Genomic DNA, 16,064 nt, shown 5'->3' with positions numbered 1-16,064 from the left:
CCCCGCTGCCCCCCAGCAGCTCTGGGAGGTGGGTGTGGTCACACTCTCCATCTCACAGAGGAGGAAACTGAGGCCCAGGGTGGGACTCGAACACAGTGCTGAGCAAACACAAAGCCGACTGACTGCCTTCCCACGGCTCCCAGCCAGCTCAGGTATGAGCCCCAGAGCTGTGTGGGGCTTATCCTGCTCCATACTCCTGCCTTTATGATATCATATCCCTATGATAGAGAGGAAGAAACCCCATGAGGAACAAGTGAATTCTACAGGATCTCACAGTAAATTCAATGAGAAATGAGGCCTGCCAAGGAAAAGAGTAAGAGCCCACCTACAATACTAACAAGGGGCCCCCACCCACACAGAACGCTGGGCTGGCACCCAGCAGTCAGGGGTGGGGGTGCCTTAGACAGACTGGAGCTTTGGAAACAGGTCAAGCTGTCTGTCTTGGACTGTCTTCTTGAACCCCCACTGAAACCCCAGAAACCCCCGTCATCCTTCCATTCATTTACTAAACAGATGAACAAATATATATGGAGTCCCAGCTTCATGTAAGCATCTTGCTAGGGGCAGATGGAGGGGTGGGGCTATCAGAGGAGACTTTGGGACCAAGCTTGCCTGGGATAGACAGGCTGGACCCAGCTCAGCTGGGGCAAAGCCAGACAGACAACTCCAAGCACTAGGAGGGTGTCTCGGCAGTCCCAGGCCAAGGGCAGTTGGAGCAGATGGCTTTGCCTTAGAGACCAAGGCCGTTTCTAGGTGGTGGGCTGCCTTGTTTGGGTTTGTTTTCCATTTGCTTCCCAGGGAGTTCCTTTTAAAGACATCCACCCATGTTGTCTCCACTGAACTAACAGGAAAGGAATTTGTTCAGACTATCAGGACAGCGGAGATGGGAAGGCCCGGGGGGTAGGGTTGGGGCCCTAGGCCTCGGTGTGCAGCTGCAGGAGAAAAGTGAGCCCGGCCTGGACCACTGCAGAGGATTGCTGGGGGTTCAAGGGCCAGAGAGAAGGGAGCCTGAGGGCTAGAAATAGGAGGAGGCTAAAGGGAAGAGGAGAGGGGAAGACTAGGGTGCGAGGTAACCAAAAGGCAGAGACAGTGGGGATGGAGGGCGAGACTAACGGGAGACTGAGGTCTACATAGAGGGCAGGTCGGGGCGGGGGTACTGAGACTAGTGTTGGGGAGACAGAAGGTCGGAGCCCTTCAGGGTCTTGCCTGTTTCCTGGTCTCCTGGCTCCACAGCCCTTCCAGGTCCTGCCATCTCCTTGAAGTTCCCTGGCTAAGGAATGAGCCTAGCCTGATTCCAGCCACCCCACCCCGATGCCCTCACCCTGGAACAAAGCGGGAGTGGTCCCCTGGGCCTGCCTGCTTCCAGCGCAGGGCAGGGCTCAGTCACCAGGCAGGCACTTGTTGTAGCAACGGTCTCCGGGGGCCCATCCTGGAGAACAGAACTGCTAACAGGAAAGATGGGGGAGCCAGAGTCTCCAGCCCCTCCAGCCCCCCAGGCTGCCCCAGGCCTCCTGGACAGCCACTCTGTAAGTCTGCCCCCATACCGCTGGTTCTGGGAGGATGGGTTGGCTTACCTAGCAGCCAGGTGTGTTGAGGTGTGTTGCCTGGCAACCAATAAAGGTATTCCTAGAGCAAGGTAGAGGGAGGACTAGAAGATCAGGCCCGCAGCCACTGGCCACTGGATGCCTGTGGTCATTGGAACCTCTGTGGGGCTCCCAGGCCCAGCCCAGGCTACCCGAGCCCACACCTGGGAACCCAGAAAGGGAAGAGAGAACGACTTCTGGGAACACCTCTGAAAGTGACCACTGCATCCTGCTAACACGGGGCTTGGCTCTGGTCTCTTGGAGGTCCAGCCCTATATCCTAGAAAGTGACTGGGGCTGGGCTAGCCTGGGGAAGTCAGGCCAGGAGGTCTTGTTGATAGGGCCAGAACTCATAAGGGCCAGTGAGGGTGAAGAGCAAAGCAGATTATTTAGTCATTAAGTCATGTCAGACTCTTTGCAACCCTATGGACTGCAGCATGCCAGCCTCCCCTGTCCTTCACTATCTCCTGTAATTTGCTCAAATTCATGCCCATTGAGTCAGTGATGCCATTCAACCTTCTTGTCCTCTGCTGCCTGCTTCTCCTTTTGCCTTCCATCTTACCCAGCATCAGAGGCAGATGGGGTCATCCAAAAGGAGGGGAATCAGCCTTAGGCCAAGGGGCCTGCCTTGCCTGGGATAGGGACACCTTTCTCATTCAGACTCCAGGAGCCAAAGCCTTTGTTCTTTCTTCGTGGCAAGAACCCAGAGCAGGCCCACGAGGGAGCATATCTCTAGCCCACAGATCAGGAGACCTGGAGCAGGTCAGGGCCTTGCTTAGGGTCACACAACTGATTTGAGCAGAGGCTAGATTAAAACCCAAAATTGTGGACTCCAACCAGGGCTCTCCTCACATCCCACATGGAGCACTCAGGGACAGCAAAGCTCTAACTAGGGAGGAGGCTGGCAGGACATGAGCACAGGAGAAGGGGTCTGTTATGGGAGAGTAAGCAGAACCTGTAAAGCCAGGGAAGGGATCTGTCTGCTCACCAATGCCATGAGTGCCTGGCCCTCGACTTCCCTGGGCTGAGGTCAAAGACCAACCCCAAGCTGAGTGTAGGAGAGGCAGGTCTCTGATCTCCAAACCTGAGGAGGTGTAATGGAGGTGGCCCAGGAGATCTTCCTGGAGGAAGAGGGTCCAGAGTGGAGCCTTGAAGGTCCACAGGGAGGCCTGGGAAGGGAAATGGGAATGGGAGAAAGCATCCTCCAAGAAGCCCCTCCCCTAAGCCAGCCCTACCCATCCTCCATTGTCCAGGCCCTGCTCAATTAGCCAGCCTGGCTCGGCAGGGGCCACTTAGGCAGCGCGTGGGGTCAGCAACCAAGGCCTTGCCACCACCCCTCAAAGCTTCAGTGTGCTGAACACAAAAGCTTTCCAGGCGCCATCTCTGCTGCTGCTGGAAGGGAAAAGAAAGAACAGAGGAAAGGAAATTTCACTCCTTTTGTTTCATTGCTGTAACCTTGGGCTGAACAAAGATGCAACTGCCTCCCCCTCAGGGAACCTGTTTTAAACTGCAATTTGCACAGATTTGCTTGTGTTTGGGAGGCTCAGCTGACATCTGAGGTGTGGAGGTGTCGGGTGGAGGCACCAACTGGAAAAAAAAAATTGCACAACCTGAGATCTGGGAGTTCAGTTTTCTGTGGGGTCTTAGGACAATAGCTCAGGAGACAGCCTCTCTCGTAGCTCTGATGGAACTCCTTCAGAGAGGTAGTGGGGGAGGTCCGCAAGCACATATGTGACTGTGGAGAAAGGGGTTAGCCGTGAAGCACACATCTCGGTAGAAGGCTGCTCTTAGTTACGAGGAACAGATATCTCAGTTAATGGTTTTAGTGCTTTTCTAAGTAGGGGAAGATGCAAAATTCTGGATTCATACAATTTTCTCCTGAAAATAAACCTAACTATCTGAAGGCTTATTCTGCCGTTTTCCCCAGAGCACAGAGTGCCTCGTTCCTGATTTTTGCCCTGAATTTCTTTCAGAGTATACTATACATGGAACTGGATGAGGGAAAATATTTATAAATTCAACCAAGGTTTGGGAGGCGCTGCATGACCAGTTTTTAGTAGAAAGGCTCGTTGCTGAGTCGGCAGGGGTTCCATTGCTACCCCTCAGTGGATTATTACTGGACTAGACCCCGTTAAACGCAGCCCAAAGTCTCTGGACATGTCTAATCTGTTATGGTCTAGGAGAAGATTCCCTCTTTTGCTTCTTCCCATATCTGCAATTACACTATTGCAATCATTGATCTTATGTAGAACTATTTATCTGGTCGGTCATTTCAAGTCACCCAGCCTTCATTTTTATCCGTAGCTGTCACACATTGGAGAATACAAGAAATAATAATCTTGTAAAATAGGCAGAATATAATGTGAGTGAGTGTTAGTTGCTCAGTTGTGTCTGACTCTTTGAGACCTCATGGACTGTAGCCCACCAGGCTCCTCTGGCCGTGGAATTCTTCAGGCAAGAATACTTGAGTAGGTTGCCATTTCCTCCTCCAGTGTAACTAGTAGGCTTTATAAGGTCATAAGTAAGAATTTAAGCCAAGAACTTCCATTAGATGCTGCCCAGTACATCCCTGGGCAGCTGACCCAATCTGTTTAGTATCCATCTCTATCTTTAAGGGCAATGATGTCTTGGCCCTGTTCGTAAGGCACCCAGCCCCAATTTCCTAGTGTTATTAGGCTGATTATCCTTAGTATGATTTAACTGTTCCTGACATAAGGGGAGGAGGGTCCCTTCAATTTAAGCCATAATAGCCTGATGTAAGCTGTATAAATCCATCCCATAACTGAGCGGGGGGTCCCTCCTAATAATCGAGAAGTTGTATTCTTTGATTGAAATTTAGGTCATTTCTCTGATTGAGCCTGAGTAAATTTAAAGATCTTGCTTAGAGCCAGTATGATTGATTGGCCAAGTGAGTTCCATCTAGTAAGATCAATAGTGACTCAGACAGAACTACAACTTCTTTCGTCTAGAATAAATTTCCTAAGGGCTATCCAATTAGAGCCTCAGAGAGGAGAAATCCACCAAGAAGTACTGGTCATATTGGTAATTGACCATAAACCCAACAATTGGATTAATTTTGAAGTTCTGCATAGGCTTATGCTCATGATAGAAAAAACTTTTGATTCATATGCAAAAGTTCAAGACCACAAAAACACTATAAATAATCACACAGATCAGGTCCAGCGTCTCAGAATTGCTGTTGACTGCTGTGGTCAGGCACAACCTCTGTCCTCTCCTCTGCCTCCCTGAGACAGCTCCCCTGAACTGAGCTCTTGCTCAGACTTCCGATCTCAGGAACTACAGAAACCACACCAATCGGTACGAACTGAGTGTTTCCATTTTAAAGAAATGTGGTTAATTTCCCCTTAAAGCTACAGATTAGCCAAGAGTGACCTCTCAGACATCCTGAGGGGACCTATAGGAGCTCTGTCCATCAAATGATGACACATCTGGCAGGGTCCTTGGCCACCAGTCCGGGGCTGGGGGTCTTCCTGACCCTACTTCCCCAACTCAGAATGGCAACCAGAGGTTGTGGAGAGGAGGAGAGGTCCTTCCATAAGTCAGGATCTTCCACAAGCTAAGGGCTTCCTTGGTAGTTCACACTGTAAAGAATCTGCCTGCAGTGCCGGAGACCCAGGTTCGATCCCTGGATTGGGAAGATCCCCTGGAGAAGGGAATGGGAACCCACTCCAGTATTCTTGCCTGGGAAATCCCATTGACAGACCGTGGGGTCACAAAGAGTCAGACATGACCAAACAACTAACACTTTCTAGGAGCTAAGCAGAGACTGGTGGGATAAGGAGTGCCAAGCTAGAGTGGGGGTGGAGGTCAAGGATGGCTTCTAGACAGAGCAGTAAGATTTCAGAGATAGGGAGGAGCCCAGGAAGGCTGGCCTGTGAACTTGGTGGCCAGGTGATATAGTTGTGCTGTGACAGATGGCCCTGAAATTGAGTTGGAAGTTTATTATGCAGACACGTGGAACCATTGGAGGGCTCCAGAGGCCAGGGAGAAGGTTCCAGTTACCTCTTGCTGCATAATAAGCATCCTGGATTTAAAGCAGTAATGTCTTCTTTTATCATTCTCAGTTTTGTGGGTCAGGAGCTAGGCCAAGGCACAACAGGGAGGCCTGGTCTCAATCCATGATATGTGGGTTCCCAGCCGCCATGACTTCCCAGCCCAGGGAGGCTGGGGCCAGGCAGGCATCTCTCTCCCACACACTTAGTTTGGGCTTCCTCACAGCGTGGCCACCTCAGGATAGTGGACACTCTTCTCTGGGGGAACAGCAGGGTTTCCAGGAGGAAGGGGGGACGCTATGAAGATTCTGATGACCTGGCCTGAGAAGTCCCAGAACTTTGCAATGTGCCATTCTGCAAAGTCTCTGAGGCTCAGCCAGTTATATGGGGAGGGAGATTAGATTCAGTAAGAGGAGGAACACAGCCTTTTTAGCCCTCTTTCATTGATCAGAGAGATAGGCTGTGTATTGAGGCAGCACAAAGAAAGACTAAGCATAAGAGAAGCGGAGAACCATGAGGCTTGCCTGCAGAAGGCTCCAGAGATCAGACCAGTCAGCCAGGAGCAGTGGAGGAGGCTGCCCGTCCTTGTGCCCTTCTGGGCAGAGGGAATCCCTGAGGGGAGGGTGGATATACCTACATTCTTAGCTGGTTTCTCAGGGACCGGGGGCTTCCCAAGTAGTCCTAATGGTAAAAAAAACCGGCCTGCCAATACAAGAGATGCAAGAGACACGGGTTTGATCCCTGGGTTGGGGAGGTCTGCTGGAGGAGGAAATGGCAACCCACTCCAGTATTCTGGCCTGCAGAATCCCATGGGCAGAGGAACCTGGCAAGCTACAGTCCACGGGGTCATGAAGAGTCAGACACGACTGAACACACACACACACACACACACACAGGCAGAGGGATTATGAGGGATAGAAATGGGCCCTCCTTGCTTGTGTAGGAGTCCAGGAACACCAAGGCCTGGCCACACCAGGTTAAGGGGGTGTGTGGGTAGGAATGAATCTTTCTGTCTCTGACTCAAAAAAGCAGCTTCTAAGGGCTCCAAAAACACCTTGCTTGAAGGGAATGTGCACACACCCACCCCCAGGCAGACACGTTGCCTAAGAGATAGCCCCAGTCCTTGGAGAATGGAGAAGGTCAAGGGCAGGGTGGCAGTTCATCCTGTCCCCTTGGAGACAGCAGCTCAGTAACCCCACCCCAGGCTTGGCTTCCTGGGCTCCACAGCAGCCTCCCTCAACAATGCCCAGAGCGACCCAGGTAGAACTGCAGCTCTGCCCCTGTGAGCAGGGCAACCTTGAACACATCACTCAGCTCCTCCCACTCTGGGCCTCAGCTTCCTCCTCAGCAAATTGGGTCTGAAAATGCCTCCCTCGCAGACTCATTGCTCAGGTCAGAGAAAAAGTATATAAAGGGCCTGGCCAGTGACAGACATTCAACAAAGGGGAACTGTTGTCATGAGGCGCCGTGACCCTTACAGGTCAACCTGGGCTTTGTGTATCTTCCTGGGTGGATAGAGGACTTGTAAAGATTTAGGCTTTGGGGTGTGTGCGGGGTGTGTGCGTGAGGGGGTGGTGTTATGAAGTTATGAAGTGAAGTCGCTCGGTCGTGTCCGACTCTTTGTGACCCCATGGCCGGTAGCCTACCAGGCTTCTCAGACCATGGGATTTTCCAGGCAAGAGTACTGGAGTGGGTTGCCATTTCCTTCTCCAGGGGATCTTCCCGACCCAGGAATCGAACCCAGGTCTCCCACATTGTAGGCAGAAGCTTTACCCTCTGAGCCACCAGGGAAGCCCTGCATCCTAGTCCCTCTCAACTGTTCCTTTGGCACAGTGGTCAGCTATGTATGTATTACTTCCGTCAGGGTCACTTCAGTGCTTTGAAATGGCTCTTGTCCCAAGTCCCATCTCTCCCTACTCACCCCATCATCTTCCCTGGGGCTCGCTCAGGACAGAAGTCCCAGCTGAGGATCAGGATTTGCTGTGTGAGCTCGGGTAAATTACTGCACCTCTCTGGCCTCCATGGGTAGTTCTCAGCAGAATCTCCTAGATAAAGAGTTCTGGGGCAGGAGGTGTGAGATGGCAGGTTGGACTGCCTGGAGGAAGAACATGTGTGCCTGGGGCTGGACAGCACCCCCAGACACGCTCCCCAAGAGCACGGGGCCCACTCAGGCCATACTTCTCACTGCAGGCCGAAGCCAGAGCATCTGCGGAAGGCGAGTGCCCTCTGCCGGCTGCAAAGGCAGACCACACTGCAAGTAGCCTGCCAGTCAGGGATCCCTGAGGCCTGGGGACCCAGATGTCGCGTGCTTCCCCAAGGAAGGGCAAAGTTGGAAGGGTGCATGCCCAACCCTGCAAACCCACCCCCTGGCTGGGCCTCCCCACCCACCCTCTGCACCCACTCCACCCCTGCAGAGCCCTGTCACCCATGCCACCTTTGACCCAGACACCCCAGGATTCTTCCTTCCCCTTGGAGCATGAAGCCCCCGCCAATGCCCTCAATCCCTCTGCTCCAATCCATGACCCCTAAACACCTCTCCCTGCGTGTCTCCTCATCCTCCAGAAAACCCCTTCTCCATCCCCAGGTCTCTCTCCCGCCCCCCCCCCCCGTATCCCCAGCTACCTCTGTCCTTTCTCATCCTCTGTCCTCCTCCCGCATACCCTCCTCCTGGCACCCAGAGTGCTGACCAAGGTCACCAGGGGCCATTTCCTTAGGTCACACCTAGAGGCTTCCTCTGCAGATTGGGAAGCTAGTAAACCTCACCTTTTATCAAAACCCTTTTAAATTGTGAACTACAACCCCTATGGAGACAGTTGTGCTGAACAGAAAAATTAAACACAACCAAATTATCTTAAAGTAAACATCCATGAAACCAGCACTCAGGTCTGGAAATGGAACATCGCCAGCACCCCAAGTCCCTGGTGCTGCTCATCTCCTCGACATGACCCCTGGACCCGCTCATGTCTTATACTCTGCTGCTGCTGCTGCTTCTTTATTTATTTATTTATTTGGCTGCGCTGGGTCTTAGTTGTGGCATGTGGCATCCTTAGCTGAGGATACAGGGTGGAAAAGAGACCTAGGGATGGAGGCGGGGTTTTCTGGAGGATGAGGATTTCTAGTTGGCCGCACATGAGATCTAGTTCCCTGATCAGGGATCAAACCCAAGCCCCTGCACTGGGAGCCAGGCAGCCACGGGACCACCAGAGGAGTCCCATTTGCTTTATCTCTTTATACTATCAACACCTCCCTAATCACGATGACCTAATAGTCCCTGCTTTTAACTTTCTATAAAGAGCATCACGCCGTGTATGTTTTATTTTGTGTACGGTTCATTTGCTCAGCTTTATGTGTGAGAGGCATCTGTATGGTTGCTGGGTGCTGTGGGTCCTCTTCTACACTGTTGTAAAGTATTCTACTGTATGGGTTCCTCACCCCACCCCAACCTCCTCTCTTACCTATGTCCATTAATTCCTCACTGTCACACCAGTCCTTTATATGTTTCAGAGGGCGATTTCTACTTTGTATCCAGCTTTGCAGCTTATCTACAGAGAAAGTTGGTCTATATTACTGCATGTGCCATTGTCCAGAGCAGAAGGCTATCTCCCCTCCTTTCTTAAGCTCTGTGGCCTTGACCAGAGCTGCACCCACCCTTTTCCTCCCACCCCTCTGGCAATTTCCCTGAATTTGAAGGCTGTCCCACCACCACCCTTTTCCTTTGTCCTTGAACCCCTCTCCCCACCCTACACTTCCTCTGACTCTGGAAATCGCCTCCCTTCAAGGTTTCCATCACATCTGGGAGGCTGTCTTCCCACCCCTTTATCTCCAGCTGAGATTCTTTAGCTTACCACCATCAGCTGCTTGTGACCACCTTCACCTGGAGGCCACACAGGTCCCTCCCACCCAGCCTGGGCCGCACCTCAGGCCAACTCCTCAGCCTCCGTACTCCATGCACGCACCTCCTCCCCTGAAGACCCACTGCCTCCCCCGATACAGGTCCCAACGAGTTCATCTGACTCGCTGTTCTCAGCCTTCATTCTCCTGATTTGTCTTCTGGGCTCAGCATCCTGAGAGGTCTTGCCACAGGCACCCCCCGCCCCACAGCTTAGGCCCTTCCATGGCCTTCAGAACAGAGTCCGAGGCCCTGAGACTGGCCTTCAAGGCCGTCTTCTGTCTGCCCGACTACCTCTCCAGCTGAACCCCTATTTCTCCTCCCTGCACCCTGCTCTCTTCTGCTTTGTTCCTAATCTCACCTCCTTGTCTTTGCCACAGCGTCTCCTCTGCCCAGGGGCTCCCCAGGTGGCTCCATGGTAAAGAACCCACCTGCCAATGCAAGAGATGCAGGAGACTCTGCATCTCCAGGGTCGGGAAGATCCCCTGAAAGAGGAAAGGGCAACCACTCCAGTATTCTTGCGTAGAGAATCCAGTGGACAGAGAAGGCTGGCAGGCTACAGTCCATGGGGTTCCAAAGAGTCAGGCATGACTGATCGACTGAGCAGTGTACATTCCTTTGCCCGGAGAGCCCTCTCTCCACCTCCAGAGAGCTCATTCCCAAGAGTCAACTCAGATGATCACTTCCTCCAAGAAGCCTTCCTGCCCCATCCTGCCCCGAGGCTGGGTTAAGAGCCTCCTCTGAGTTTCCCTCTGTCACAGGCACTTCCTGCCACCTCCTCAGTGTAGAGGGGAGCCCACCACAGCCTGGAACAGTCTGGACTCCTCTGGGCTCCGAGGCCCCAGCATAGCTCACATGTGGCACACAGCAAGTACTGGTTGACTGGGTGTTTACTGAGCTGCTTCCAGTCAAGGCTTTATAACTGAGTTTCTGTGACCTTGGGCACACTGCCGCCTTCTAGCCTCTGTTTCCCCATCTGAACAGTGAAGGTATAAGGCATACCTGGGCTTTCCTGATAGCTCAGTTGGTAAAGAATCTGCCTGCAACATAGGAGACCCATTTGATTCCTGGGTCAGGAAGACTCGCCGGAGAAGGGATAGGCTACCAGCTCCAGTATTCTGGCCGGGAGAATTCCATGGACTATATAGTCCATGGGGTCACAAAGAGTCGGACACAACTGAGCGACTTTCACTTTCACTTTGGTCAACATAGTTGGTTGTGGCCACAGGGATATTTGAACATCCTCAAGTGGCTGAAGTGCCTCTGATTCCACCGTAAGAAAGTTCTTTGTGGGGGAGAAGGGCAAGCATTGCCCTCTTCAGGCTTTTGTGAAAGATCGCCACCGCCCCTCCTTCTTTATTAAAGGTGAGGGAGGCTGAGGTGGATGCTGGGCCTCAACTTCTGTAAAATGGGAGCAGCCTGATAATCATACCTTCTGGACTTGGTACTCAAGGCTATCACACAGATACTTTTTTTTAATCTATGTCCAATAATTCCTCATTGTCTCACCCGCTCTTTATATGTGTAAGGTGATTTCTACTTTGTATCCAGTTTGTAGGTTATCAAAAGTGGTACAAAGATGGGAGGTAGAGGGAGTTCCCTAGTGGCCTAGTGGTTAGGATCCCAGGCTTTCACTGCTGTGGCCCAGGTTCAATCCCTGGTCAGGGAACTGAGATCCCACAAGCCAAGGTGGCCAAAGAAACGAAGATGGGATGTGGTGTCTACTGCTGCTGCTACTGCTGCTAAGTCGCTTCAGTCGTGTCCAACTCTGTGCGACCCCATAGCCAGCAGCCCACTAGGCTCCCCTGTTCCTAGGATTCTCCAGGCAAGAATACTGGAGTGGGTTGCCATTTCCTTCTCCAGTGCATGAAAGTGAAAAGTGAAAGTGAAGTCTCTCAGTCGTGCCCGACTCTTAGCGACCCCATGGACTGGAGCCTACCAGGCTCCTCGGTCCATGGGATTTTCCAGGCAAGAGTACTGGAGTGGGGTGCTATTGCCTTCTCCGTGGTGTCTACAGGCAGCCTATATACCAGAGCCAGGCAGGCCCTCATCACACTTCCTGACTCCACAGCCACCGCTTGAGATGAGACTATTTTCCCATTCCACAGATGAGGACACTGAGGCTCAGAGCATAGTTACTACCCTTCCAAAGCCAGAGAGGAGGTGCATGCAGCAAACGCCACCAACACCCTATAGCAGGGGAGTTATGAACCCAGGGCCACCTGGTGCTTCTCCCATCAGCTGCTCAGGGAGCTGGGGTCCCAGTGTGTGAAGGGGGTACAGTGGGAACTCAGGGTCAGGCACAGGTAGAGTCCTTGTCGCTAGAGCATGTGCAGGCCCAGAGAGATAGGAGTGAGGCTGACGTCCTGCCCACGACCCCCACAGCAGAGCAGCCTGGGAGCTGGAGGGGGAGGGGGCACGGAGGGCCGGCGCACCACAGGAATCTGGGTCGTGGTGTCCTGGGTTTTCTCAAGGCTGCACTGTGACGCAGAATGTGGCCCTGAGCCGGGAGCCCAGCCCAGTCTGTGGGGAGAGGTCAGGGCTGCTGTCTAGAAGCAGGGCTCAGCTGTGGGGGTGAGTGGAGTTGGAGAGGAAGGGAGGTTGCCGCCCCTCTGGGTCCCCTGGGACAGAGGGAGCCAGCAAGAGTAGAGCCTGAGGGCAGGTGATCCAGGGCCAGGTCCCTCTCCACCCATCCAGGGGAGATTTGGCTAGGGGTGGTGGCGGGGCCTGTGGAAGCTCAGTAGGGCTAACCTCCGAGGGATGGAGCCCCCAAGAACCCATCGGCCATGTGGCTGATGTAAGGCTCCCCCCACTTCAGCAGGAGCCACACTGTCCTTCTCCATCTCTTTTTTTCCCTTCCTCTAGACCTCATCTCTCTTTCTTTGTCAAGGAGGGGTGTTAATAATAGAGCTTTGTTCACCCCCAAGACTCCTGAGTGAGAGGTAATAGGGCATTAGAAAGGGTGAGCCCAATAAGAAGAGGAGCTGATTAGACCCGTGGGGTAGGCTGGGGCCACAGCCCCTTCCCCAGGACTCCCTCCGCGCACACGTGCACAGGTGCACACACATGCACACTCAGGCGCACACACACTAGCAGTCCTCATGCAATTACAAATTACTGTTGTTGTTGTTCATTCACTCAGTCATGTCCAACTCTTTTCGACCCCATGGATTGCAGCACACCAGGCTTCCCTGTCCTTCACCATCTCCCAGAGCTTTGAACCCATGTCCATCAAGACGGTGATGCCATCCAACCATCTAATCCTCCGTTGTCCCCTTCTCCTGCCGTCAATCTTTCCCAGTATCAGGGTCTTTTCCAATAAATTAGTTCTTCGCATCAGGTGGCTAAAGTATTAGAGCTTCAGCTTCAGCATCAGTCCTTCCGATGAACATTCCGGATTGATTTTCTTTAGGACTGAGTGGTTTGATCTCCTTGCAGTCCCTTAGACTACAAATTACTGAGTGGACTATAAAAGATCAAAGATTAGGTAGTGGAAATGGGGGAGAGGTTCTCTGCAGATATTAATAGTTCAGCCTGAGTAGAGATGTGAAGGGGGAGATAAGAGTGCTGGAGGGGAAGGGCGGGGTTGATGGGCATAAGGGGGTGGTTTATAAGAGGCCTTGAATCCCAAGCCTTAGACTTTGCCTCTAAGTTGAAGCAGGGCGGGAAGAAAGCTGCTCCAAACCTCAGGAACCACAGCCGTGATGATCTCAGCCCTCCCCACCCGCACACACATAGACTAAGGTACCCGGACCCTAGCATCCAGCAAGTTCTTCCCTGCCCAGGGCCTCTCTCGCTCCACCCCTACCTTGAGCAGGACCTACTGAAGGAGAAGCTGGTGAAGCAGCAATGGGATCAGGCCAGCAGTTTTCTCACTGTGCTAGGCAGGCTGCATGCCCACCTGTCCCAACACAGGGAGACCTGGGCACTTCTGGCTCCCTGAGGAGCAGGCTGGGGATGCCCTTCTTCCATCTCCACCCCAGGCAGCCTTGGCTTCAGGGACAGAGGGTATCCTGGGACCTTGGGACATCATATGGACACTGGTGCCTGTGTTGGCCACCACCCCCATCAGTGTCCCTCAATTTCTGGAGACAGATTCAGCTACTGTCAAGGCAGGATCCCAGTGTTCTTCCCTCTGGGTGAAGCCCCAACCTGCCTCAATCCAGTAGGTGCAAAAAGCACAGGTTTTAGCAGGGTCTGGGTGCAAAGGCTCGCTTCACATTTGTAGGCAATGGGAGACGTGAATTAATCTGAGTCTCATAGGATGTTCTGAGGCATCATTTAGGCCCTCAGCAAGGGTCAGCGTGTGGCCTGCTTGCTTTCAGAGGGCCCCTTCCAGGGAGGTAGAGCAGATCTGGCCATTTCTCCCAGACAGGACTGGGTAAGCCTCACAGGGTGGAGAGGCTCGATCAGGGCCCAGAACCAGGGCCCACAGGGAGCATCCAAAGCTCAGGGCTGGAAAGGAACCCACTATTGCTGAGAACCAGGATGATCTCCAAAGGGGTGGCAATGTGGAGGCTTCCTGTATTTAACCAAAGTTGAACCAGGATTTCATTTCTTTTTTAATTCATTAAACATTTTTAACTTTTTAATGTGAAGTACAACACCCATTCAAACAAACACACAAAACATAAATGTATTCAAGGGATGAATCATTGCAAGGTGAACACACACATGTAACCCCTACAGGCCCTGCAGGTCAAGAAGAGCACTGCCAGCACCCAAGAAGCTCCCTCATGCCCTCGTCATCTCTCTACGTTCCCAAGGGGATCTAATACCCTGATTTCTAACTCGCCAAAGTTTACTTGCTTTTAGAGAAAATCTATATGGAATTGTAGAGTAGGTACTTTGTGTCTTTCTTCTTTTGCTCACAATTAGTTTGAGAGATTCTCCATGTGGTTGTCCATGACCATCATTCATTCATTTGTATTGCTGCGTAGCATCTTACCACATGACTCTCCCACCATTCTACTGCGATGGGCACTTGTGTTATTTCCAGTTTAAGATTATTACAAATAATACTACTAGTAATGTTCTTACACCAGCTTCTTGATGCATTCACACGTGCATTTTTTGAGGGGTATATACTCAGGAGTATAATTGCCAGATCATAGGCTATGCAGGCATTCAACTTCAATAGGATCCAGTTTCCGAACAGACTGTGAAAGGATGGGGGCACTTCGTGTTCCCCCAGCAGGGACTAAGGGTTCTACTTGCGCTACATCATCACCAACATTTGATGTGGTCAGGGTTGTTTTGTTTTTGTTTTAGTCAATGTGGCGCTGTATAGCAGAATCTTTTTGGTTTTAAAGGACTAAAGAGGGTGGCCACCGATTCAGATGCTTACTGGCTTATTTTGTTGAGGGTCAGTTCCAATCTCTTGTCCATTATTCTATTGCATAGTCTGTCCTTCTCTTACTGATTTGTGGGCGTCGTTTTTATCATTTTATTTATTTATGTCTTCTGTATTCGTTGGCTATGCTGGGCCCTCGTGGCTGTGCAGTTTCCTCTAGTTGCTTTCAGCAGGGACGACTCTAGCTGTGGTTCGCGGGTTTCTCACTGCGGTGGTTTCTCTTGTTGTGGAGCCTGGGCTGCAGGGCGCTTGGGTTTCAGTAGTTGTGGTTCCCGGGATCCAGGGCACAGGCTCAATAGTTGAGGCCCTCAGGCTTAGTTGCTCTGCAGCATGTGGGATCTTCCTGGACTAGGGATCAAACCTGTGTCTCCTGCATTGGCAGGTGGACGCTTTACCACCGAACCACCAGAGAAGCCTGGGAGTTGTTTTCATATCTGAATATGAGTTCATCTTTGGTTGTGTTTGTTGCAAGTATCTTCTCCCACTTTCCTTGCCCATTTCACCCTGTTAATGATGTCTTTATATGAATAAAATATCTTAATTTAAATGTATAAATTTATCAACCTTTTCCATCCTGATTTGTGCTTTTTTGGCATATTTTGGTTTGGCTGTTTTGGATTTGTTTTGGGTTTTGTTTTGTTTTTTTGCCACACTGTGTGACTTGTAGGATCTTAGTTCCCCGACCAGGTATTAAACCTGGGGCCACAGTGGTGAATGAAGGCCCACATCTCAACCACTGGACCACCAGGGAAATCTCCCCCTTTTCTGAGCTGTCCTGTTTTGAAAAACCTTTCGCTATCCCAAGTTTATAAAGATATTCCTTTCCTTGTCTCCTGGAGGCTTTATTGTTTTACCTTTTACACTTAGATCTACAGTCCAGCTGGATTTATTTTTAATTATGGTATGTAATAAGAGCCAAGTTTCCCTTTTCTCCAGATAGATATCAATTGATGCAGCACCTTTTATTAAAATGACTATCCTTTCCCTACCACCCTGTAACACCATCATATGTTAAGAGTCCATATATGTGTGGATCTGTATTAGGGCTCTCTCATGCTTTGGCCTGCTTATCAAACTTTGCAGTTATATTACCCTATCTTAATTACTGTACTGCTACTGCTAAGTCGCTTCAGTCGTGTCCGACTCTGTGCGACCCGAGACGGCAGCCTACCAGGCTCCCCCGTCCCTGGGATTCTCCAGGCAAGAACGCTGGAGTGGGTTGCCATT

At 51.6% G+C, this 16,064-nt stretch overlaps 1 protein-coding gene across 1 annotated transcript in view; it reads left to right on the top strand.

Moving 5' to 3' along the window:
• The first annotated feature begins 492 nt into the window (after positions 1-492).
• The window catches only part of CCDC33 (coiled-coil domain containing 33), a 27,713-nt gene continuing 12,141 nt past the window's right edge, over positions 493-16,064 (top strand). Inside the window, 1 exon segment of the mRNA XM_061394867.1 lies at positions 493-1,526. Coding sequence (XP_061250851.1) covers positions 1,458-1,526 — 69 coding nt within the window. The 5' untranslated portion in view covers positions 493-1,457.

The sequence above is a fragment of the Bos javanicus genome, chromosome 21, assembly GCF_032452875.1.
Source record: "Bos javanicus breed banteng chromosome 21, ARS-OSU_banteng_1.0, whole genome shotgun sequence".
In the NCBI taxonomy this organism is placed as follows: domain Eukaryota; kingdom Metazoa; phylum Chordata; class Mammalia; order Artiodactyla; family Bovidae; genus Bos; species Bos javanicus.
Note: the sequence above shows the minus strand (reverse complement) of the source record. Positions and strands in the feature narration are given on the sequence as shown.